The 27,952-nt window shown below is 37.7% G+C and overlaps 1 protein-coding gene across 28 annotated transcripts in view; it reads right to left on the minus strand.

The window, feature by feature from the left end:
• The window catches only part of GTDC1 (glycosyltransferase like domain containing 1), a 513,355-nt gene that overhangs the window by 416,478 nt on the left and 68,925 nt on the right, over window positions 1–27,952 (minus strand). For 19 of the 28 annotated variants that reach the window (XR_007517814.1, XR_007517811.1, XR_007517819.1 and 16 more), the window contains one exon: window positions 1,104–1,167. The exons of the other annotated variants lie outside the window; for them this stretch is intronic. Coding sequence is in view for 8 of the 19 variants with exons in the window: in XM_049887128.1 (XP_049743085.1) it covers window positions 1,104–1,139 (36 nt within the window). In the remaining 11 variants the exon portion in view is untranslated. Of the gene's footprint in view, window positions 1–1,103; window positions 1,168–27,952 lie in introns of those variants that run through there. 28 annotated transcript variants of the gene reach the window in all.

The raw sequence follows: 27,952 nt of genomic DNA on the forward strand, positions 1-27,952 counted from the left end.
TGATCAGTAGCACCAAAGGTCTACTAGTCCCTTCCTCCTGCACCTCTCCACTCAATCAGCTTTTAAAAGAAGACCAACAGCTGTTACAGAAATAACAAGAACTAAAGCACTTGCCTCAGATGTTACACATGGAGGCATGGAGCATTTACCACCTGAGCCTATCTAATTTCTGACAAAATGATCCCCTGCCCAGTTCTGTTCATGGCTACAGGATCTGACAGCAAGTCACAATCAGCTCAGCGTTGGGAAAGGCGGTAGAGGAGTGAGAACGGGGGAAGACACCAAGTGAGAACAGTGGCCAAACTTCAAACAATATACACACTTCTCTCATTATTCAAATTAGTGCCCATTTCCAACACTTTCAGATGACAAAAGCTGTGGTAAAGGTATCAGGTACAATGATTTACTTCAGGTGGCAACTGTAAGTCTGCCATATAATTAAAGAATGTATTATTTTGCTCCACACTGTTCTCCTTTTCCATTTTCCTTTCTTTCATCTAGGATATGCTGCTTGATGCCATTACCGCGTGGGGCACGGATATTTGTAGGCAAGGCATTCATGTATTGCCAAAGTGATTCCGAGAATGATGTCTGGCTGGCTTTAGTTCAACAAGGAATACAAGGCAAAACTAAGAAGCAAAAAGAATGGAAGGTGTAGAAGAAGACAGGCAATAGCCTGTTTTTTCTGTTTATTAGTGGTACAGATGAAACAGGGAAAATCTGAAAAAAGCAGCCAAGTTCACTCAATTAAAGAGTAAAGGAGTTAAATGTGTGTAACTTGGCTGACAACCAAGGAACAATATGAAAGCTGTCCACAACCCTCCAAAGCATATACATGAAATGAAGAGTGGGGAATTTTTATCTACTATAGAAGTGTGAATATATGAAATAATAATGAGATAAAATAAAAATAAAGAGATCTGACTTCAAGCAGCAGAGGAAGTAATCTTGTAAAGAGTAAGAAAGGCTGCTTCCTTCTCTTAAGCAATATTTATCATCTCACTGACCCTCACTGCAGTAAACAGTAGATAACAGGGAACGACCACATACTGCCAGAGCACTGGACCTCATGGAGAAACTAAAATGAAGTCCCATTTGCTTACCTGAGGGTTCAGATATACTGGGGATTCTCTTTGCATATGTCCAATCCACTTAATGCAGAGGAACCTGTGAGATCACAGAAGACGAAGTTGTCGTTATCATCAAAATAAACCTAGCCTACATTCTGAATTCTGACTCAAGCCTCTGGAGATATGAACCTGGACAAGAGTTGGCTTTGATGATTATTCTGGTTATTAGATATTCCAAGAAAGGAAAAGAAGTTCCAAGCACAGAAATTTACTGAGTCTAAGGTCCCAATCAATAGGAACATTTTTTCCAGCCTACCCAAGGATTTCTGAAGTCCCCAAAATAATTCAGATTAAAGGTACTTAACCTTGGTCTACAGATAGCCTTCATGAGTCTCTACAGTGCTGAATGATACATGTAAAACTTGTGGCATTATGTAAATGGGTATCTCTGAAGAGAAGGTCAACAGTTTGTCAATTCTCAAAAAGTTCCATAAAACAAAACAAACAAACAAAAAAGTTAAGAACTTCTACTTAAATTCCTCCAAAATCTCAGAGGCAGACTGGAATATACATGGGTAAACAGTCCAGGCTCACTCATCTATACCAAATTTGGAAGACAGCTACCTGGCCAACCTACTGGAAGACATCCACATCCGTGCCCATTTCAAAGAAAGATAATCCAATGGAATGTGGAAATTATTGACCAGTATCATTAATACACAAGTAAAATTTTGCTGAAGATAATTTAAAAACAGTTGCAGGAGTACACTGACAGAACTGAGAGAAATTCAAGGCAGATTCAGAAGAGGGTGTGGAAAGAGGGATATCATTGCTGACATCAGATGGATCTTGGCTAAAAGCAGAAAAGATCAGAAAGATGTTTACTCATGTTTTACTGATTATGCAAAGGCATTTGACTGTGTGGATGGGAAAATGGCATGGAGGCAGTGTCTCACCTCCTCCAACCTCACGAGGGGGAACAAGAATCAAGATCAACACCCAAAGGCTGATTCCTATGAGGCGGAGGTTAGGTATGCCTCCTCTCTCCACCATCTTTACCAATTTTAACACCAATCTTTCTTCCCACGGCACTCTCTACTTCTCTGCTGAGTTTGATAATTCACTGCAATGGCCACAAAGAACTCACAGGTCATACTCATGATTATGGGGTTTATTAGAGAAGTAACAGGTTACAATTTGGGCTCAAAAACACTCACGAGGATACAGTTCTTCCAAGGATACAGGCCTCCTTCCCAGCCTTGCTCACAGGTACGCCTCTCCCTGGCCTTCAGTCTCTGCCCAAAGGCAGTCAACTTTCTTGCTCTGTGGTCCAGGAAGCCCACCATGCCGCTTCCTGTGGGTCTCTCCTGCTGGTCTCTCTTTCCTTGGTGGTAGTGGATTCTTCCCTCGCCTGCTTCTGGGGTGGCTCCTTTCAAAACCATCAGGATGGCAAAACTGACCAATCCCTTTGGTGGGCCACAATTACCCTATCACACAGTTTTGCCCAACCACTTGGGTGAGAGTTACAACACCTTGGCTAGAAAGGCCACACAAAAGTTATCTATGGCACCACAGTGGATCACAACAAATTATGGATAGGTAACATTGCAAAGAATAGGAATTCCAGAACACTGAATTGTGCTCATGTGGAACCTGTACATAGATCAAGAGGCAGTTGTTCGAACAGAACAAGGGGATATTTTCTGGCTTAAAATCAGGGAAAGGTGTGTGTCAGGGTTGTATACTTTCACCATACTTACTCAGTCTGTATGTTGAGCAAATAATATAAGAAGCTAGACTATAAGAAGAAGAACCTGGCATCAGGATTGGAGTAAGATTCATTAGCAACATGCTGTTTGATTTCTTGATTGCTGCTTCCATGGGCATTGATTGTGGATCCAAGTAAAATGAAATCCTTGATCAATGTTTTCTCCATTTATCATGATCTCAATTACTGGTCCAGCTGTGAGGATTTCTGTTTTCTTTATGTTAAGGTGTAATCCATACTGAAGTCTGAAATCTTTGATCTTCATCAGTAAGAGCTTCAAATCCTCTTCACTTTCAGCGAGCAAGGTTGTGTCATCTGCATATTGCAGGTTGGTAATGACTCTTCCTCCAATCTTAATGCCATGCTCTTCTTCATACAGTCCAGATTCTTGGATTATTTGCTCAGCATACAGATTGAATAAGTATGGTGAAAGGCTACAACCCCGACACACACCTTTACTGATCTTAAACCATGAAGTATCCCCTTGTTCTGTGTGAACAACTGCCTCTTGGTCTATGTACAGGTTCCTGAGCACAATTAAGTGTTTTGGAATTCCCAGTCTTAGCAATGTTATCCATAATTTATTTTGTTACACACAGCTGAATGCCTTTGCATAGTCAATAAAAACAGGTAAACATTTTTCTGGTACTCTCTGATTTTGGCCAAGATACATCTGATATTAGCAAATATATCCCTCATTCCACGTCCTCTTCTGAATCTGGCTTGAATTTCTGGCAGTTTCCTGTACATGTACTACTGCAATCATTTTTGTATTCAGCAAAATTTTACTTGCATGTGATATTAATGATATAGTTTGATAATTCACAAATTCTGCTGGATCATCTTTCTTTGAAAAAGGCACGAACATGGATCTCTTCTAGACATTTCCAATGAACAGGTTGCTGGTCTTGCAAAATTCTATCACCAAGGTATTTTTCAACTACCAATCCTTCTTTGTTTCCAACTTTCCCGGTCCAATCACCAGTAATTATCCCGCATCTTGAATGCACATTTGATCAATTTCAGAATGCAGAAGTTGGTAAAAATCTTCAATTTCTTCACCTTTGGCCTTAGTGATTGCTGCATAAATCCAACTAATAGCTGTGTTAATTGGTCTTCCTTGTAGGCGTATGGGTATTATCCTATCATTGACAATGTTGTACTCTGGGACAGATTTTGAAATGTTCTTTTTGACAATGAATGTGACACAGTTCCTCTTCAATGTGTCAGTCCAGGCACAGCAGACCATATAATTGTCTGATTCAAAAGGCCAATACCAGTCAATTTCAGCTCACTGATACCTAGGATATCGACCTTCAAGTGTTCTATTTCATTTTTGACAGCTTCCAATTTTCCTAGATTCACACTTCATACATTCAACTTTCTGATTATTAATGGATGTTTACAGCTGCTTCTTCTCATTTTGAGTCATGCCACATCAGCAAATGACTATTCCAAAACCTTTACTCCATCCACATCATTAAGGCTGACTCTACTTGGAGGAGGCAGCTCTTCCCCTGCCGTATTTTCAGTGCCTTCCAACCTGAGAGGCTCATCTTCCAGAACTATATCAGACAGTGCTCCACTGCTATTCATAAGGTTTCACTTCCAGCATCACAGCAACAAGCAACCCACCACAGTAGTACAAACGGACAGACAACTGTTAGATTAATCAAGTAGGAAGAGGGAAAAATATCTTTCAAGGTTCTATGTTTCAAATAATGATCATGTAATGTGTTCTTTTCAAAATTTATTTATTTATATGTTCACCTGCTAAGCATCTACCCAACATTGCACTCAGAGCTGGGAAGTCAGCAGTCAACAAGAGAAGCCAAATCCTGCCCTGTTGGAGCTTAATTTTGGGAAGGGGAGAAGGATGCAGGGAGACAAGCATAGCAGCATTATTTCAATTTCTGTTACCTGATACGAAAGAAATAAGCAAGATGACGTGACAGAAGCCTGGGAGAATGATCTACATCTATCTAGTTGTACATCATAGAAATGTTTACTCCAATTCTCACAGTTAGTCAGGGTCATAGAGGATTGAGTCCTGGAAAGGACCATAGGGACAGCTAGTCAGATGTCTTTGTTTCAGAGGTAAAGACAGAGATAGCTATTCTGTAAGACAAAGTATCACAACCTCATTATCTCTACATTTCAAACTACACACACACAGACTGAGCTATGATTTTATGACACTTGGTTTGCCTTTTGAAGATAAGCCTGAGAACAAGTAACTGAACAGCATTCGTACATATTTTCAAAAACTAGGTGAGGATACTGTGCACTTTGCATCCTTAATAGAAAGAACCACATCTTATCCAAATTCTTGTAAGTGTCATTCAATGAAAATAATATTTTTTGTTTTGTTGGCCTTTTTGTTTTTATTTTTGTTTTGTTTTGCTTCTACACCCAAATCTAACTGATTTCTTCAGTCAAAACAGGAAAGCATGGTAGCTAGCCTCCAAAATGGCCCCCAATACCTTCAGCTTATAAAATTCAGTCTTGTGTGATCCTCGCCTACATGTATCAGGGCTGGGCTGACTGACCAACAGAATACAGCAGAAGTAATGGAGTGGGATTTCTGACGTTAAGAGCTAAAAGACATTGCAGCACCTTCCTTGTTTTCTTGGATCACTTGTTCTTAGGTTAGCCAGGTGTTACACTGTAAGAACCGTCAAGCATCAATGTGACAGCCATGTGAGTGAGCCATCCCGGAAGCAGAACCTTAAGCTTAGTCAAACCTACATAATTCCATGTGGACCTGTGAACCTGCTTGGGTTTTCTGTGTTATGAACACCAAGTTTCAGGATACACAGTTGGTCTACCTGGTAAGTGAATCAGGAGTCTGGATACCAGACTCAAGGACTAAATGAGGAAATTTATATTGCTCTATTTTTCGACGGCACTAGGTTTGGTTTGGTTTTTGGTTATTTTTCTTAATATAAGACAAAGATAAACCACCACTCATCTGTCAGTTTGTCGTACTGAGGTGGCTTGTGTATTGCTGTAATGCTGGATGCTATACCACCGATATTTTATGCCTCTTTGAAACTCCCTTTCATTGGTTTCCGGGGCACCCACCCACAAAGTCTTCCTCTTAATCTGGAAGGCATTATGCTGAGTGAAATTAGTCAGTTGCAAAAGGACAAATATTGTATGAGACCACTATTATAAGAACTCGAAAAACAGTTTAAACAGAGAAGAAAATATTCTTTGATGGTTACAAGAGTGGGGAGGGAGGGAGGGAGGGAGGGAGGGAGGGAGGGAGGGAGGGAGGGAGGGAGGGAGGGAGGGAGGGAGGGAGAGGGGTTTTCACTAATTAGATAGTAAATAAGAACTATTTCAGGTGAAGGGAAAGGCAACACACAATACAGGAAAGGTCAGCACAACTGGACTAAATCAAAAGCAAAGAAGTTCCTGAATAAACTGAACACTTAGAAGGCCAATGTGTGTGTGTGGTTGGGGTGGGGGGGGTTGGGGACCATAGTTTCAGGGTACATCTAAGTCAACTGGCATAATAAAATCTATTAAGAAAACATTCTGCATCCCACTTTGGAGAGCGGCATCTGGGGTCTTAAACGCTAGCAAGCAGCTGTCTAAGATACATCAATTGGTCTCAACTCACCTGGAGCAGAGGACAATGAAGAACGCCAAACACACAAGGTAATTATGAGCCCAAGAGACAGAAAGGGCCTCATAAATCAGAAATTACATCAGCCTGAGACCAGAACTTGATGGTGCCCAGCTACAACCGATGACTGCCCTGACAGGGAACACAACAGAGAACCCATGAGGGACCAGGAGAGCAGTGGAATGCAGACCTCAAATTCTCATAAAAAGACCAGACTTAATGGTCTGACTGAGACTAGAAGGACCCTGATAGGCACAGTCCCCAGACCTTCTGTTAGCCCAAGACAGGAACCATTCCCAAAGCCAACTCTTCAGACAGGGACTGGACTGGACTATGGGATAGAAAATGATACTGATAAAGAGTGAGCTTCTTGGATCAAGCAGACACATGAGACTATGTGAGCAGCTCCTGCCTGGAGGGGAGATGAGAAGGGAGAGGGGGTCAGAAGCTGGCCAAATGGACACAAAAATAGAGAGTGGAGGGAAGGAGTGTACTGTCTCATTAGAGGGAGAGCAACTAGTAGTATATAGGAAGGTGTATATAAATTTTTGTATGAGAGACTGACTTGATTTGTAAACTTTCACTTAAAGCACAATAAAAAAAAAAAAACGAAAAGTTTTCCTCTAGCCTCTGGGTCTCTTTCACCTTTGGCTCCTTCGCTATGAATTTCCTAGGGTTTTATCCTTTGTTATGGTTTCACTCTGCAACTGATTTCAGGACTTTAATTACCATTTATATATTCCCTTGGAAACCCTGGTGGCATAGTGGTTAAGAGCTATTGCTGCTAACCAAAAGGTCAGCAGTTTGAGTCTACCACATGCTCCTGGGAAACCCTACAGGGCAGTTCTACCCTGCTTATGCTTCTGACTATAGGGCTGCTGTGAGTCAGAATCAACTCGACGGCAACGTGTTTGGTTTTCATACATTCACTGATCATTTCCAAACCCAAATCTCTTCCCTACTTCCCTTTCCACACTACAATCTTGTAATTTCTACCTACCTATCAGATGCGTACATTTTATCAGCAAAGTATTTATACCCACCCTGAATTAAAAAACAAACTTAGAAGTAATTTATGCTCTACAAGTCAGCTACCAAAGCATAGCTGCTAGCCGCACATGCCTATTAAGCACTTAAAATCCTGGTAGTCCAAACTAACATGTGCTGTAAGTATAACATGCATAGTGGATTTTGAAGATTAAATGCAAAAAAAAAAAAAAATGCAAACTATCTCAATAACTTTATACTTACTACATGTTGAAATGATAATAGTTCATTTAGATCTACTGGAAAAAATACATTATTAAAATTAATTTTACTCATTTCTTTTTATATCTTTAATGTGACTGCTAGAAAACTTAAACTTGGCTTGCGTTGAAAATTCTTTTGAACAGTGCTCCTCTACACACAAAAAAGAACACCTTGACATTAAAAAAAAAAAAAAATACACACACGATTCTCAACAAACAAGGTTAGGAAAAAGAAAAAAAATTAATACTCCAGTCACCCTCACATTTAGAATTATTGTTTTTCTAAAATATATTGTTATCTTGATAACTTGTGAACTGTGTTACTGTTTAAAAAAAGTTATGTTCTAGAATCAAGAGTAATAGATTCCTCAACATTTATACAAATATACTCAAGATTACAAGGTCAAAAATGCTGCATTATATCCTATAAAAGTCCAATACAGTCGCAACCATATGGTCAAAATACAAACAGCTAGTATTTAATATGTGCTACACAGTGACAGTATATAATGTAATCATCTCATTTCTAAAGAAGATATCATTATCGCTCCCACTTTACAAAGAAAGAAACGAAGGGAGAAAGAGGTTAAGTAACTTGCCCAACATCATGCTCCTCATAACCGCCAAAGCCAGGCCTCAAACCCAGACAATATGGCTCCAGATCCCAGGTGCTCTCAATCACTACCTTACACCTGCCTCGATAAAAGGTACAGTGAAACCTGTAATAGCCAGAACTCAACAGAACTGCCTTCTTTTTCCAGGTCTCGTAAATTTTCCGCCTTTGACAGAGTGCAGTCTTATCACTTTTCTATCACTCTATATTAGTGCAAAATACTTGAGTTTTCCTTCTCTGACAGGTTTCCACCTTACACAGGTTCTGGCTTTCCCAGGTTTTACTGTATAATTTAAAAGGACAAAACAACCTCAGATGGTTCCCAATATTCTTGAACTTATATATTCAACTAACAGTCAAATTAAAGAAAACTTCCAAGTATGCATACAGATATAAAAAAATTCACATAAAATGGATATTTAGAAGCGTAACTAGGGAAAAGCAGGAGAATACAAGAATAACGGAAGAGGATACAACAGTACCCACTGAGCCCAACATATCCAAGTAAGAATTACTCAGGAACAAGAAAGCGTTATTGTGTGGACGTGAAAACCCTAAGGGCCTCAGAAACACAGCAGCAGAGGAAATGTCAGGCCTTAACTCAAACCTGTGGAACCTTCAGAAGACTTGCAGGTAGTTCTGCTTCACAAGGTTGCAGCAATGGACCAGTTCTTGAACTAATTTCAGTGTTTCAAAAAAAATGTATTGAAATCATTCATATCTGAATGTTAGGACCACAGAGGCTGTAATATTTCTAATGCAGTTTGGCATTTTGAAAAAATCTTCCAAAACACAATGCTCACAAGGTACATATATACATAAACTACATGGGCAAAAATAAAGACATCGATTATATTTGCATCCATAACGCTAGAAGGATACACAAAAAAACTGGTAACACTGGTTGTGTGTAAGGGACCATCTAGGTGCAGGTTTATAGAAGGGAAAGAATTCATACCCCTCAGTACTTTTTGAATTTGAACCAAGTGACATATTACCCATTTAAAAAACTAAAAATAATCTTAAAATACAAAAATAAAACGTTGAATTATAAAAGTTATGAAATATATATCTAAATATTCATACACAAATGGAAAGGTGCCCTTGGTGATAAAACGGTTAGGGGCCCATCTTCAATGAAAGAATCTAGCATCCCACCCTCACATATCATCACCACCCCAGCCGTCACACCTCACTGACTGTCCTCCAACAGAGATAAAGAGCAAACATACATACACAGAGGGCCTTTCAAATGCTATATAATGCTACTCAAATATTCCATTTTTATGAGCCTAAGTGCTTAAAAACATCCAAAAAGACAAATATAAGCACTTAAAGGAAAAAAAAAAAAAGTAAAGAAGATTCTACAAGCTATCAGGATAGAAATATGTTTCATAAAAAAAAAAATTAAGTTACTTAAAATATCTGTTTGGAAGTCAGAGATTTCAAAAGAGCAGTGAGGCAAAACACTTCCCCAAAGCTAAAACTCTAACTAATAAATTATTTTCTTAGCATTTGTAATCCAGTATACCTATAGTTTCCAACCTAATGTAGCAACCCTGAGTCTCTTCCTTCTGAACATGAGGGTGTTCTATGACATCTCTCATCTCACTGACTAGCCAGAAGTGATGCTGATGACTTGACTGATCAGGGGCAACCCATTCCCTCCTCCCTGGGGAAGGGAGAGTCTTCCCTCCCAAAGCTGTAAAGCTCTTGAGAGGCTGGCTTTCCAGAGGGAGATGAGCCAAGCTTCTTTGGTCAGGGATATACTAAGCATTTTCCTTTAAACTTCTTACAAATCAGAGCTCTTCCCAAAATCTACAATACATGGCTTATTCCCATAATTTGCTTTGTGTTGCCATCATTCATTGTCTTCACTTTTAATTCTGTGATATTTTTAGCCAAATGAAATGAGGTAGTCAGTTTTCCTCAATCTGTCTCTGCTCTACCCTTCATCTTCTGGAACTCAATTCATCTGATCCTTTAATAACTATTTATTTCACACCAAACTAGATATCTCCTTAAAGCCTACCAATCTAGCCTCCAGGCATATTTCTTAAATAAAAGCACTAGATCTTTGTAAACTGAAAATTTGCATACTAAAGGAACAAATCAACTATCAAAAGGCCTAGTGGTATACAGTGGTTGCTCACCTCTACGCAGAGCTTAAAATTAATTTTAATTTTTTTTTCTTTAAAGAAACAGCTATTGCCTTCTTCCCTTTACAAAATACTGTGTTTAATGGCCTAGTTAAATTAGAGGTAAAAAAAAAAAAAAATAGTGTGAAGCAAATATTTTAAATTGCTAAATTCTAAATCTTTTAATAAAAGTACATCAGTCAGAAGTTTTAATAAGACTCAGCAGGGCAGAGAAGAATTAACAGTCTGTAGGTATCAAAAGGGGGTGATAGGCAATGATAACCTTAATCATTTGCATAGAGGTTTATAATTTCATTGCTTAAAGGTTAATGAAATTATGTGGTATTTTCCCCACTCTTACCCAGTAACTGATTTCATGCCTTGGTTTGTATATATTTACCAAATGAATCATATAACAGAAGAAATTACTCCTTTTACCAATTAATGTACTAACATTTTTACTTAATATACTCCAAACTATACAATTATCATTATCTGTTTTAACCAAAAACTGTTGTTAGCTGCCATCAAGTCAATTCCAACTTACAGTGACCCCATGTGTGCAGAGAACTGCTCCATAGGAGTTTCAAGGTTGTGGGACCTTTTGGAAGCAAATGGTCAGGTCTATCTTCCAAGGCATCTCTGGGTGGGTTCAAACCACCAACCTTTCCACTGATAGTTGAGGACTTAACATTTGCGCCACCCAGGAACTCTAACCAAAAACTAGGTGCCATAAAATAAAAACATAAGGTATCCAACAGCATCTTGGAAAAAAGAACTTCTGATTAGAATTCTAAAAGTACAGTAAGTTGCCAGAGTGAATGTTTTTTCAAAAACATTAGATGCATTCTTTTATTTACTTTTATACTTCAAGTCAGCTATTACTAAATAGTCGCTTCTACCAACTATTAACATAAAGTCCACACTAGAGATTGATGAAGGCATTCAAGACACACTGAGGGTGAAGCTTCATGGAGAAATGCAAACAATAGACACAAACAGAACAAGGTAAAATAATAAAAGAATTTTAGGCTGGAGTGCTTGTTTTAAAGCATCACAGGGCAAACACACACACACACACACACACACACACACTACTGTATCTGCTTCAGTGAGCACCGAGGAGGGATTCAGGGCCTTCACCTTTATCCAGTTCTAACAGAAAACTGCAAAGAGCCTGGCTATAGGCAGGGCTGTATTTCTCATCCTGGTGGTATATTAAAATCTCCTGGAGGTCTTACAGGGAGGGCAAAGTTGGGTCGGGGGGAGGTGGGGGGGGGACATGGAGCTGATACTAAGGCCCCACAACCAGAGATTTTGGTTTCATCAGGAAATCTTAGAAGCTCCCCAGGTGATTACGTGCAGCCAGGGATGATGCGAAACATCACTGGAGAGCTCTGGTTCTCAAAGTGTGGTCCCGGGACCAGCAGCAGCAGCAGCATCATCAATGAATTTGTTAGAAATGGCAAGTCTCAGGCCGCACTCCACCACTGCCATCGAGTCGGTTCCAACTCATAGCAATCCCATAGGGTTTCCAAGGCTGTAAATCTCTACGGTTAGCGATCGATCCCTTTAACCACTGCACCACCAGGGCTCCTTAAGCCCCACCCTAGACCTACTGAATCAAAAACTCTGGGGTGATGACCAGCGAGCTGTGTTTTAACAAGCCCTTCAGGTGGTTCTGAGTACATTAACACTTGACAACCACTGCTTTGGAGAAAGAAGAACGTGAGTTTCTAGCCTGTCCACAATTTATTCACTGTAGGACCCTTGATCAGCTCTCTAAACCTCACTTTCTTTACATGCAAAATAACAGAGTTAGCTACCACTTGCTAAATGTCTATAATGTGCCAGAGAAATGTGCTAATAAGCAGTTTACATACATTACATAATTTGCCAGCAGGAATGGATTACCCAATAAACAAGGTATGCACGGGCTTACTTGCGTTTACTACTAATCTGTAGTGCACAATTTCACATGGCTTATGTGGCAAAATCTTGCACTACAGATTAGTAAGTAAACGCAAGCAAGCCTGTGTGTACCTTGCTTAATGTAAGCCTGTGTGTACCTTGCTTACTGGTTAACATGCCCTTTTGCCAAGTAGATACTACAAATTTGCAGGGTAGATATTATTACCATTTTATTCCCACAGATTACTGAACTCATCAAAGATTATAAAGCCAATAAGCAGAATCGGAGTTTAAACTCAGGTTTCTCAAATTCCAAAGCCATTGCTTTTTCCTTACTCCCCAAAATATCCTTGCTTGTCAGTCTGTCTGTCTTTCTCTCTTTGGTTTTCCCTTCCTTTAGAAGGAAGTTTATCTTCCTACCGTAAAGTTAGAAATTCACTAGCATGACTACAAAGTACTTAGTGTTCTGCACATGTAAGAAAGGAAAGGATTAAAATACAAAAAAAAAAGTCACAGTATAAAACTATAAGCTAGCTGACATGACACATTTTGCAAAACCAAAGGACAGGTATGATTTAGTTCTAAACTCGCTGGTCAAAAACAGAAGTAACCTAGAAGCTCATGAAATTGAGGCTCAGAGGAAGTTTGGCTTATCCTGAAAACAGAGAGTGAAATAAGTCTTCGGTACAGACGGGGAAACAAGTGTTAGGGAAGAGTAGAAAACAAAGCTTGGAGTAGGCTAAATGGGTCTATATATCATAACTAAGAGTAAAGAGTTTAACTTTTGTATAATAATTTTGGAGCCCTGGTGGTGTAGTGGTTAAGATCTTGGCTGCTAACCAAAAGATCGGCAGTTCAAATCCACCAGCTGCTCCTTGGAAACTCTATAGGGCAGTTCTACTCTGTCCTGCAGGGTCACTGTGAGTTGGAATTGACTCAGTGGCAACGGGTTTGGTTTTGGGTTTGATGGTAAAAGCGCAAAGTTAAAATCAAATCATAGCTACTTATTCTAGGGTGAAAAAATCAACCCAGGGATTAACTAGAGAAAAAAATAAAACAGGCAGGAGAAAAAGTCATTTTTATTACTGAAAGTGTTAAATATGATCTGCTCTTTACTATTTCCATGGGCTATTCGTACTCATTACATAATATTTTCAATCATTCACTAATCCAACCAACTTTGACTGATCACATTAAGCTAGGCACTAAGGATAGAAAGATAAATAAGATACCCACCCAGGGCACATAGAGCAGGTTTATGTAAGAAGCAGACTGCCAAATGCTTTATGCAACATTAACATGAAGTTACTATATTAGGAATTCCGAAGGCCATTATAGACATACCCATTCTTAGAAATGACTTGTGTGAAATTTCTGAGAGTCAATGAGGTATGAGCTAGCCAAAATGTTCTGCATATAATGTGAGTCTACTGTGTCCATCCTAGTAGCATAATCACCAGCACACAAGCAGAGTGTCTCCAGCTTCACCCAAATTTAAGCTTAGATAAGATTAAGAAAGTCAGACAAACAAAATCTAGAGGTAAGCTTTTTAACATTCATATCATTCATTTCATTTTCACTGAAGATCTAATGAGTGTGCTTAGAAACCCACTGGAAGATTCTTCCTACGTATTAATCAGGGAAAATGTGAGGCACAATGAATTCATTAGCATCTAAGGTTTCTAACTCTGTCAATGGTAGTCCCAGGCTGTAAAACATCTTCTTTAGTTCTACTATAATCTGACAATTCCATAAAGCTCATTTGTCTCTGATAACCAATTTAAGGAACACGTATATCCACTATAGTATATCTGAATGATGAGGCACTAGAGAGATTTTTTTCCTCAGAATAAATGTGAGCTGAATTTGTTATGATATTAGGAATGACAGTCTTTTGCAAGCTAAATATATTAAAGAAACAGTACTGCATCTTTAGTGAAACTGTTTATTACTAACGTATACAAATATAATCAAAGAATCAAATTCCAGGTTTAAGAACAACTTGAAAGGTCACCTAGTAAAACACGAGCTTTTATCCCACATGGTATGGAAGCCGAAAACAGTGTTCAAAGTAAAACAAGGGTATAAAAAGACCTCCAAACACTTTGTGCAGTGAATTTCTTTGGCCCCAACATAACCAACTGACATATATTACTACCCTTTACTAAAGTTAATCACTTATCATCTCATTCTTTAATAATGTAAACTGTACACGACAATGCAGCAGGACAAAAAGGTTGGTACTTGAAAGTGGTTCAATTTCAATAAAGGTGGTTGCTATCAAATCATCTTTTAAAATATCCAGACTATGCCATCCAGATACCCACATGCACTTGGATCTATAAGTATTATAAGTATTAAAGAACTTGTTTAGATTTACTGGCTATATACCTGCTGTCAAGAAACGAAAAAGTTACAAAGGTTGATCAAACACGTCTTTGCCTGAAGTATCATGTTAATGCTTTCCACTAACACACTGCCCTAAAACTTAACAGTCAAGGGTAATCCAAAAGTTTCTCTTTATTTCTATATTTAAATCATCACAGGCTTGATCAAGCATGCAAATCCCTTTGGGCTCACGGTTTCCATCAAAACGTCTTAGAGGAACATTAAAAATTGAATGGGCATAAACAACTCCAACAGTGCAAAGCTCAAGACAGCATTACCGTGATCTTTGTGTTTCATGTGCAATAACACTGGAGAAGTTTGCAAAGGAATATGAGTAACTAATTACTGTTTTTTGCTTGAGGGCAGGTGTGCTGATCTCTACAGGTGTCTCTGCTGCTTTGCCTCTTGAAGACAGTCACTGTATGGACTCACCGAAGCCCCGCAAAACATCTGATAGAATACCAAACTGTTGGGTGTTCAGGAAGAAACAAGTTGTAACGACTTCTTAAAGTTACCACTGAGGAGAAACAGCAGTTGGAGAGGCTTTATACAGTTTGTGAAAGATAATATAAAAAGTAAATAATGTAAAATTATATGTCACACATATTAAACTAGGATACTCTGTTGTCTTGACAAGTACAGAAAGTTTTTCAAAGAAAATACTCCTAATTTCTAAACAGGAAAGAGAAAAAACCTAACTAAAGAATAACCGTATGTTGGACTATCTTTTTTCCATCCTGAAAATACACTGACCAGTACATAATTGTATACGGACCAAAAAAAGATCTGAGAAATTATCCACCACAAGGAATCAGTAAACGAAATGGTCATTTGATGATAAGGGAGGTGAACACACTATTTACTTGTGATGCCACTTAAGGTATTCATATTCCTTAATATCCTTCCCATAATACTTGGAAATAAATATACTTAGTGACGGAGAGACGCACAGACCAGAGATAAAACATTCCCTGTTTTTGCTGCTTGCTAACTGCATGATCTTGGGCAAGAAACTTAATCTCTCTGTACTTCAATTTATCTTGTTTATCTAGTGACAAACAAAATGCACCTTATCAGGGGTGTTTTTAAATGAGACAGTGTCCCTCAACTCTTAGAGACCTTTCCATATACTAAGTGCTCAATAAACTGTAATTATAAATTATAATTAGCTTTATGAAAATCAGTGAATAGACCACAAAGCATCTTGATAAGTACAGATTCATCAAGCAGCATGCTATTTAGAAAATAAGTTACATGGTTATATGTTATATGGTGCATTTTTTTAAATATAAATATACGGTCTGGCTTTTGAGCAATCAATCAATACTTCAAACTTTATCTACTTAGGAAAGACTTTCTGGTAGAACCAAGATTAACGTTTTTAGGTAGTGAATCTGCTCAAAATAGGGAAACACCTATAAAAATAAGATTTATACCGATTATTTCCCTCCAAAGTTCCCTAGGGCTTTTCTTTAACCAAAGGGAATTAAGATGGTATTTCAGTAATATAAATCACCAATTGTATAACCAAAGCATCATCAGCTTTTAAAAATACTAATAAAAGCAAGAGTTAAAATTATTTTAGGCTATCCTGGATGAATCAAAAACAGGAAAAAAGGAAAAGGATCTAAAATACATTTTACAAAAGCCAAACATAGTATTTCCAAAATTAAGAATGTTTAGATCAATGGGAACGATCACAATATAATTGTTTGAAGTAATCATATACCTCTCCCACTCCCAGTAGACTAGTTCACTCAAGGCTTATTTCTTCAAATCTAGCCAATGCAATAACCTCCTCTTCTCTCTTCCTTTAATCCTTTCCTCTTCCTGTCCATCCTCCAGTTTTCAATGGCATCCCAACCACTTCAAATGTTAAGAGCTAACCTGCTGTTCTTCCTTTAATATAACCCTGGTGGCGTAGTGCTTAAGTGCTACAGCTGCTAACCAGAGGGTCAGCAGTTCGAATCTGCCAGACACTCCTTGGAAACTCTATGGGGCTGTTCTACTCTGCCTTATAGGGTCACTATGAGTTGGAATCGACTCGACAGCATTGGGTTTGGTTTTTTTTTTTTTTTAATTATGTCACTCCCCCACCCAAAGATCTAGTCTAATGGAGAAGACAAGCATATAGATAATTAAACAGATGTATGTCTGTTTGCATGCATTTGTGTACGGAAGTGCAAATAACTACGGGAAGATAAATCTGAGAGTCAAGGATGGCTTCATTCAACTAATGACAGCTGTGTGAAATAGTGTCCATAAAACAAAATCAAGGCTCTAGGCCAAGACTTCTAGGACCCCATTACCAAGCCTCAATCTACTGTGTTCCAACGACATCCCATACTCTCCTCACATAAGCCCACATACTCTCATTCTCTACACATACTGGACGCTCTGCTCTCCCATGACCCCTGCCAGCCTTTGAAGCCCTTTTTTCATCCTCCCCATCTGTTATAGATGGAGTTGTATCCCAAAAAAAATATGTATTTTAAATCCTAATCTTTATACCTGTGGTTGTAATCCCATTTGGGAATGAGTTGTCTTTGTCATGTTAATGAGGCAGGATTAGTCTAGGGTGTGTCTTATTAAATCAATCTCTTTTGACATATAAGAGACTGAACAAGCAAATGAAAGAAGCAGAGATGGGTGAAGAGAGATGGCAAGCCACATGAAAACTCTCCATAAGCAGAACCTCAGAAGAGACAAGGGCCTTCCTCCAGACTCAACAGAGAGAAAGCCTTCCCCTAGAGCCATCGCTCTGAATTCGGATTTCTAGCCTCCTAAACTGTGAGAAAACAAATTTCTGTTTGTTAAAGCCATCCATTTGTGGTATTTCTGTTATACAGAATCACTAGATAACTAAGGCACCATCTTTAACATGTTTAAATTATGATTCTCTTAGGCTCAGATACGCAACTTCTGATTTTTCTTATACAATTAGTCAAGGAATCAAAAAAGCTCTGACTTTGCAACAGCAAGCTAGTAGACAATGGAGCAATTCCACAAAAAAAAATCTGTAGGAAAGTGATTTCCAATTTAGAATTATGTAGGAAAATTGTAAATCAAGCAAGAAAACTGAACAAAGATATTTTTCTCTCACACGCCCCTTCTTAGGAAACTGTTGTTGCTGTGTGCCATGAAGTCAATTCCAACACACAGCAACCCCACAGGGCAGAGTAGAACTGCCTCACAGAGTTTTCTTGGCTGAAATCTTTTAGAAAGCAGATCGCCAGGTCTCTTCTCCTGTAGAGCGGCTGGTAGGTTCAAACAGCCGACCTCTCATTTGGCAGCCAAGTATTTTGACCACTGCACCACCAGGGCTCCTTTTCAGGAAACTATTAGAGAATATATACCACAAAACGTAGGAGTAAGACAAGAAAAAGTAAAACGATATGAGAGTCAGGAAAAGGCAAAGAGAATTCTTAAATTGACAGCAAAAGAAAATTCCAAGAAGAGAGCGGGCCTAGAGAATGAAGTCTCTGGGGAAACCATCTTCAAGAAAAAAAAAAAAATTGAAATAGAGTAACAACCTGATGTGATTCACTTTGTGGAAGATTACAAGAAGCTCCTAGAAGGTGTGGAAAGAATTACAAGAGGGACAAAGAAACTAAACAAGTAAAAAACAAGGTATGACTAACTTCATGAAAAACAAGGAGACAGAAAGGACTAGTTCATTACAGTACATTACAATGCTCAGCTATGAACAGCATCTGCCTAGTATAATAATAATATAGTAATAATCCAAACGGTAAAGATAAGTTAGCCAAAAGTTGTAACTATATTGGGAATATGAGGGGACATGACCATGTCATAGTGAGAAATTCTCACAGGCCATAATATAAAGTCAACAATGTCTAAAATTGATTCATCAAAAGACAGCAGTGTGTGAGAGTGTGTGTGTGCAATTTAGATATATGGAGATGTATAAATGTCAAAAGAAATACATAAAATGATTGAAAATGGTTGGCTCTAAAGGAGAAAACAAGAAAGAATGGGCACATAGGGCAAGGAACTGCTGTATTTTCTAACAGGACTTTTAGAACTGTTAGAATTTTACACTCAGTGATTGTATTACTTTCACAAAGTAAGAATTAATTTAAAAGAAAGTATTTGGCACATACACAAAAGCAGAAACGAACAATGTTCAACAACAGGTGACTGGTTAAATGAATTCCACTACATCTATACAGCATTTAAATGACTATGAAGTCATTTAAAATAATGTTACATAAAAATATTTAATGATATGGGAAAATGTTCACGTTATAAAGTAAAAAAATAACAGGTCAAAAAACGCAACTAAAGAAAAAAAAACAGAATCTATGTGAAAATGTTACAGCAATTTTCACTAGATAGAGAAGAACTTCTGTTTTTTTTCTTTTTTCTGTGCTACTCTGGTTTTCCTTTTTTTTTTTTACAGTAAATTAGTAACTCTAAACAGAAAAGTTAATGAAAATTTGAATACAATTCATCACTCATGGTCCTATAGTGTCACCTGATGCAGCCCGAGCTAATCTGTCCTTCTCCATGTATTTTGTATGTGCCACTACTAGAGCACTTCCTGTGACCTGCTGTGTGACACAGGTAACTGTTTATATTAGCTCTCACACTGGATTAACTTGCTGAACAGAGGACCATGTCTAAGCCATCAAGTACGGGCTGAATGGAATATATGTCTGGGCTTCCAAGGACAATACCCCAGAATAAAAAAATTACAAAAATGGTACGAGCAATACTTAAAAAAAAAAAAAAAGGACTGACAGATTAGTTCTGAGGACAGCAATGATTATATACTGGCAGTCCTGATGATGGTGCAGTGGTTAACACTCAGCTGCTAACCAAAAGGTCGGCGATTTGAACCCACCAGCTGCTCCAAGGCAGAAAGATGTGGCAGTTTGCTTCCACGAAAGATTTACAGCCTTAGTTACCCTACAGGGCAATTCTACTCTGTCCTATAAGATCGCTCGGAGTTGGGATCAACTCAATGGCAACAGGTTTAATGATAGTATGAAATTTAAGTTCTCTGGTCAGTTGCTCCCATCGGGTTGCTCTTTTTAGTCCTATCTAACACATACAGACCACACAGTCCCTCAAACTGACTTTTGAAATATTTTTTCTTTTATCTGAAGGCTTCAGTAGGTGGTGTTTAAATGTAGATTTTTAGGATTTCTTAACAGATCCACATTTACGTATCTCTCAAAAATACCACTTAAGGGTCAGTAGAACATTAGTTACCCAAAGTTTTACTGTAAACAAATTAAAATTAGGACTATTCGCCTTCAGGTAAATTTAGGATTCCCAAATTAAATAAAAATGTAAGCGTGTATGGTGTCACAAATACTCCGTTCATAATGCTGGGCTTTTATTAAGAGTTTCAAAATGACTAATAAAGCAGCACAAATTCTAGAAACAGAATTTTCTCGGCAAAACTAAAAAATTCTACTCATTCCAGTATGTAAAGAATTCTTAATTCTTTCCTACATAAAAGTCATGAAAGGATTTTAATATTTCATCTTGGTAAGGCTATTTTCTCCATGAGATCAACTGCTACTTTTCAGCATCCTTTTAGAATAGACTATGTGTGACTAAGAGTCACAAAGAACAGGATGTTATGAAGTAAAGGGCTATTTTACTGACCCTCTTTCTCCATCCCCAGGGGTATGAGCAAGAGGGCATGAGGACCAGGCAAATGGTCCTTTACAGAGCTAGATTAAACTCCTGTTGAATGACAACTGTATGGAGAAAGGAAGGAATTAGATTGTAAAGACAATAGAATCTTTAGACTTTTATTTCTTAAATTGTTTACCAACTTTTAAAAACAAACAGGAGGTAATACTTTAACTACAAAAGGATACACTGCTTTGCGAAATAGTGCACATATGCTCATTTTACATAAATAAGTTACATGCAATTTAAAAAACCGATTGCCATCGAGCAGATCCTGACTTATAGTGACCCTGTAGGACAGAGCAGAACTGCCTCAAAGCATTTCTGAGGCTGCAAATCTTTACAGAAGCAGACTGCCACATTGTTCCCCCACGGAGCAGCTAGTGGGTTCAAACCACCAATCTTTTGGTTAGCAGCCAGGCACTTAACAACTGTGCCACCAGGGCTCCTTTACATGTAATATAGATTTAAGGTATTACAGAGAGAAGACAAGGCAGAAAAACTTACAACAAAAAAATGTTAGAAATAATAGCAACTCAACTTTATTCAAGTACCTCAGATATTTTAACTAAAAAAACAATGTATTTTACAAAAATTCAATTTACCATCAATTTTCATAAGCCTAACTCCTGCATAATGCAAAATACACTCATAAGAATTATAGAATATCAAACCAATCTATAATACAAAGGGTAGACCAGGAACTGCCTAGGGTGAAAGATTGGGAGAGTTGACTTCAGGGGGACAGGGGAGAGGGGAGGTGATAGAAATGTTCCGAATCTTCAGTGTGGTGTGTCTCTCTGCTTCTGTCAAAACTCGCGGCACTGCACACTTACAACGAGTTCAGTTTACTGTAAGTAAATTACACCACAGTAACACTGATTTAAAAAAAAAAAATACACTCATTAAGAGTCAATCTGATAACCATTCCAATTTCCTAAGGACTTCTATTGTAACTTTATTATGTTTCTGACACACAACACTCAGCGTAAAAACTAGCTGTGTTACAGCATTGGTTTACAGCCAGCCATCAGTCATACTAACCTCTCACTGAGCTCAACACAGGCTGCCCGCACTGTACTTACCATATACTATCCTATACTAAAGCTTGGTCTTTTCCCCTGAATTAGTCTTTAAGGCAAAAAAAAAAAAAAAAAAAAGTGCCTTATATTTATTAGCATCCTCCAAGATCTAGCTCAATTCCCTTCACAAACCAAGTGTTTATACACTGATTTATACCATGAAATATTTCAGACAGGTAATTACCATTTTCTTCATAATACCAGAAAAGAAAAGAAAGCAACGAGTTTGAAAAAAACGTAAGAACAGCCAGCCACTCCGATTTCTCACTGTGGACATTATTTTAGAAGATTAATAAAGATGTTTTTATAATCATATTTGAAGTATTATATTTGAAAAAGTAAAATTTTGTAATAGGTTTTAATAGCCAATATGCCAACTTATAAAATGAGCTACTGAATGAAAGCAGTTTTTTTTTAAATGGAAATATTACCATTTTCTTTTCATTCTGACAGTGTTTCCACTGTATACAAATTTTATTGAACCGATTACCTATAATGTACCCATTTTTAGAAATACCAAGCATATTATCTCACGCTTAATAACAGAAATTGGTTTAAAATAACTTGCTTCACAAATCTTAGCAAAAACCACTTAAACTGTTTACTAATTTAATATTTTAAAAATTAATTATATCAGGAAATTTATTTTCAAATAAAGCCCAGGTCTTATGTATGCAGTTTAACATGAAATGTGCAAGGCAATGGCTCTCTTGCACATATAACCAAATGCCCCTACCTTTTCTTTAAAAAATTATGCCAAGTCTCTGAAAAGTATCTTTTTCCAAGAGATGTTTATGGTTTTTTTTTTTTTATGAGAAATTCAACAAGTTTCATATATCAAGAATTGTCATATATTTGAAAATTCTTACTGACAAAATCTTAAGTTTTATAATTACAGCTTCACTTTTACAATGATGGTTTCAAAAGATATATGTTCCCAATGCCAGTAAAGGACCTTAGGCACCAACCAGCTAATGTTCGCCAATAAGTGTCAACTCTACCATATCGTTTACAATTGACTTCTTCATTCAATCTCTTGACACTTACTGCTTTTCTTTCCCAATATATTAAAAAATTCATGCTGAAAGGCCACATAATATAAAAACAAATGTATAAGAATTTAATAACTTCACAGCATTCATACCTTTTAAAAATGGCTAATACCACATTAAATATTAAGCAAACTTAATTTAAACATCGGTTTCAAGAACAAAAATTACAATCTATTGTCAGGATCTTTTAACCAATGGGCTCAATATTTTCAAAAAGAAACTACCCAAAATTATTGACAATGGTATTTTAAAACTCTATCTTCAAAGAAGTATAGCCAGAATGTTCCTCAGAAGCAAGGATGGTACGATTTCATCTCATGTACTTTGCACATTATCGGGAGAAACCAGTCCCTGAAGAAGGACATAACGGTTGGTAAAGTAGAGGCTCAACAATAGGCTCAAACATAGCAGCGATTGTGAGGGTGGCACAGCACTGGACAGTGTTTTGCTCTGTTGTACACAGGGTCACTATGAATCAAAACCAACTCAACAGCACCTAACAGCAACACAACATATATATCCAAGAAGAAGCAACAGCCAGAATGCTGCTTAGAAGGGAAGATGGCAAGGCTTCATCTCACATTCTTTGGACATGTTATCAGGAGGGGTCAGTCCCTGGAGAAGGACATCATGCCTGAAAAAGTAGAGGGTCAGCGAAAAAGAGGAAAACCCTCAATGAGATGGATTGACACAGTGGCTGCAACAATGGGCTCAAACATAGCAACAACTGTGAAGATGGAGCAGGACCAGGCAATGTTTTTGGTCACTGTGAGTCGGAACCGACTTCAGGCACCTAACAACAACAACAATGTATTATCAATGCTGAAATTTACTTCCAAAGGATTCAAATCAATTCTTTTGTATGTACTTTTGTATTATAGGAAACCCTGGTGGCGTAGTGGTTAAGTGCTATGGCTACTAACTAAAGGGTCAGCAGTTCGAATCCACCAGGTGCTCCATGGAAACTCTATGGGGCAGTTCTACTCTGTCTCATAAGGTATCCATGAGTTGGAACTGATTCGACAGCACACAACATCATCATTAAAACTCAAAACCAAACCCAGTGTCATCTAGTGGATTCCGACTCATAGCGACCCTATAGGACAGTAGAACTGCCCCACAGGGTTTCCAAGGAGCACGCGGTGGATTACAACTGTCGACCTTTTGGTTAGCAGCCAAACTCTTAACCACTGTGCCTCCTGGGTTTCCACATCATCATACATCATCATTAGGACCTGTTAAACAGCTGGAGCTCAGAATGAGTCACTGCCAGACTACCAACCCGAAAATCATTAGAAGTTATGCTAGCAAACCTCAAAAACTAAGGCACCTGGCATAATAAAATGGCTGACGTGAGGTCTGAATCAAAACTGCATTTTGTTGTGAGCTCCTGGTTCTGCATTCCTGAGTATGGAACCTTGACTTCTTCCCATTCATAGGCACATGGCCTTGGGCCTCTGGCCTGGCAGAACCAGGAGAACCAGCCAATCATCTTGTGACCCCCATTCCTTGTGAGCACGTACTTCCAGAGTTATGTGAGTGTACCCAATCCCCTTAACCCACAGACAGTGTTAACCAATCCCAACCAAAGCCCCACTTCAGGATATCTCACCTTCCCACTTTACTGACTGCTCACCTACCAATCAGAATATTGTAAGCCAAGAGCCTGGTTGAACCCTGTAACAATGCCCATGTGATCACAGCTCTTTGGAGCATTGGTTCTCACTTTGTGAGATCCAAAGTGTCCCTGGCTCAAGCTGCCTTTCTTCTCAATAAATCTCTTTAATTTTATTTTAAACAGAGTACGTGTTATCACTAGATGATGAAGTGAAGGTTAAAGGCATGGGGTTAGATGAGGCTACTCAGAAAGCTAAAATAAAGCTGAAGAAATTGGAATGAAAAGACTTTGGAAAAGCTCTTAATTTAAGCGATAGATTTACAAAAGGGAGTGAGGGGAGAAACAGTAGTGACAGCAAATAGACTAAAAAAGATGACAGGATGAAGACACTGCTATTCCATTCTCCACTCCAGAAACAAACTGGAAAAAAGTAAAATATGGAATAATAAATGTTTCATCATCAATGAAACAAAGACACAGTAATAACCACAAACAAACAAAAAAAAAACCTGCCAAATTTTGTGGTATCTGGAATTGAAATGAAGAGTAATGATGAAAGCCAAATCACAGTCCTTCACATCTCAAGATAAAGATTTCCCTAAAATTGGAACAGTCTTACTGCCCATTCAAGGAAACTGATTAATGATTCTTAGGCATCTACCTAGGAGAGAGTAAGAAAGGCTTCTCTAGCAAATCACGTCTACACCACAGAAGGACAGATGAAAAACCAAGATATTTTTATTGTCAATGACCTGACTTTCTAGCACAGAGAGTCTGCCAGATGGCGTGAAAGAGAGGGGGAGCAACAATCACCAACCCACTCACTACATAGGCTCCTATGACTCACAGGATCGCAAGGTCACAGTGACCTTTACAGCACTGCGAAGTGAGGTGAGACATGTCCCCAGGGCAAAAGAACTAGATTGGGTGAGGGAATGTTTGAGACAACAAATACATATGGAAGTGCAGACTGACCCTATTTATCCCCTCTCAGTACTACATAATACAAACATCTTACCTTACAGTTTTTTCAGGAAATACCTGTCCATAATAGAATTGACTACATTCAAAAATAAGTAAAGTCCAGAAAGGAATCAGCAAAGAACTTAAACAGAACTACTAAGGATTGGAGTGGGGGGATGGGCATAGGCATATGGCAAAAGAAAAATAAAAAAAAATTATCCTAGAAACCACTGGAAGAGCTCAGACAATAACAGGCAATTTTCAACAGTCTTAAAGAAATTACAGAAAATATAAGCAGCTTCAAAGTAAAAGGGCTCAAAGAAAAATATAAAAGATCTAAGAAAAGGCAAGACAACTAAAGGAGATATAAGCGCAAACTGGCAGGCTAAGGATAAAGCTGGAGATTAAAAAAAAAAAATTACATAAATGAAAGCTGCAATAAAAGCAACAAAAAACATAACACTCAGTACTGAAACATAGGGAAACAAAGGACAGGCTTGAAAAGCTTCCATAAAATGAAATGGGAGAAAAATATATATGAGAGATGAGATGTTAAATATAGAAAATAAGAGAGATACAGCAAATGCATACTTGACATCACTCAAAAGAAAACAGAACAAATGGAATAGGAAAAAAAAAAAATCCAGTGACATAATAAAAGAAAACTTCTTCTTGGGGAAAAAAACAAATACTATAAAAAGAAAACTTGATTCAAAACAATTAATACTAAGACACATTTTTATGAGGTTACAGAATATAAACGAGACAAAAATGAGTATGAATTCTGTGGGCATCCAGGCAGGAAAATCAAGGCTGGACTTTCTATAGCAGCAATAATCGTTACGTGGAAATGGTAAGGCAATGTCTCCAGAGTTCTAAGGGAAAGATAGAAAACTCAATTATGTGATATCCAGCCAAATTGTCCATAAAGCATAAAGTATAAAAGCAACCTACAAACACTCAAGCATTCAATTAAGAAATACAGCACCTATGAGCCCTGCTTAAGGAAAAAGATTAAAAGATTTTATATATGTGTATATATATGTATATGTATACACTGCCATTGAGTCAATTCCGACTCATAGCGACCCTATTAGACAGAGTAAACATGCCCCATAGACTTTCCAAAGAGCACCTCGTAGATTTGAACTGCTGACCTTCTGGTTAGCAGCCGCAGCACTTAAGATACTACGTCACCAGGGTTTATATATAATATATAAATATACATTTTATATATATATATATATATAGTCAGATACAGTTATATATATAGTCAGATACAGTTATATATATAGCCAGATACAGTTTTAGATATACAGATATGGGGGGAGACACCTTACCTGAGAACTAAATTCAGTCAGCAAAGAAATGAGTCAAAATAAAGAATTAGAGAACAGAGATATGGAGATCTGTGTTAGTATAAATACGGACTAAGTATTTTTTTGCAGGATGAATAGAGAGTAGGTTCTTTGTCCACTGAATGAATGGGTCTTCACATATTCAAAGGTATGATTAAAATACAAGCCTGCTTTAATGTCTTCTCCCTTCATGAAGTGCAAAGGAATGGAGAATAAAAACGTATAACATATTCTAACAGGAAAAAACCGGAGAGAATTTTTCTTACGGCCTCCAGTTACCCCAAAGAAACTGGGTCCTTCTTATTCTGCTTGTCCAGGAACAGGACCGCAGTCAATGGATCTCAGCAGGTATACCAACAGTGATATGTCTGGTAGTCTCAGGATAGCCATTGGACCTCTACTTCACTGGAGCCAAACGGATTTGGTATTGACTCTTTTTGAGAGTGACTAATAAGCATTCCAGCATTTTGCTGCTCAGGAACTAATAATCCACCAATCTTTTAAAAATACACAACTAAAAGAAAATAACACTTTTACATTTCAAAAACTACACTTAAACTAAAATGCTGTTATTTTATAATCAAGTTACAGATGGCAACTTCATGTTACTCTACAGGCTTCAGTGCCTCAGATCTACTGACCAATGAAATTAATTCTTCTTAACGAAGTTGTTGTTGTTAGGTGCTGTCAAGTCGGTTCTGACTCATAGTGACCTTATATACAAAGTGGTACTTGTTTAATAGCACCAGTCCTCTGAAATGGAAATTTCACAGGCAGTACTCCCCAAGACAATTCACCATGAAAAAAGAGCAGGTAGAAGCACTGAATGCTTTCAAGTAAAAAACTAAGATGAAATAACTGAAAATTAGGTACAAAATAGGATGTCAATGAGACAAAGCTTGACAAAGCACAAATTACAACTAATATAACTACTAAAAATTAGGAGCGGGAAAAAGGAGCTATCCTAAATTCTTACTTTTTACAGGGAATGAACTGATATTGTCTGATACACACACACATATAATTTTAAACATACAACATACTTATCTCTTAATATATCTCATAATTTTTCTTTCAACTTCAGTGTAATCCCTCAGGAATTTAGTATAAAGGAACATTTAATTACTGTAATTCCTTTGGTTTTACTTTTACTTCTGTTAAAATCAAGTAATATTACTTTAATTTGAACGAAAACGCTATGTAGGATGATCCTGTCCTTATAGTTATTCTATTATCTCTCCACCTATAGATATATACATACATACATACATAAAGGTGTGTGCGTGTGTGGGTGTGCATGTGTGTAAGTATACACATGCACAGAGAAAGGAGAGGAAAAAATGTCTGATGTTCAAAATTATAATAATGGTTATAATATCTTTTAAATTTTTCATTTTCTTATTGCTTAAAATTTTTATAGTGAACATATAAGCATTT

This window comes from Elephas maximus, chromosome 6, assembly GCF_024166365.1.
Source record: "Elephas maximus indicus isolate mEleMax1 chromosome 6, mEleMax1 primary haplotype, whole genome shotgun sequence".
NCBI classification, from domain to species: Eukaryota; Metazoa; Chordata; class Mammalia; order Proboscidea; family Elephantidae; genus Elephas; species Elephas maximus.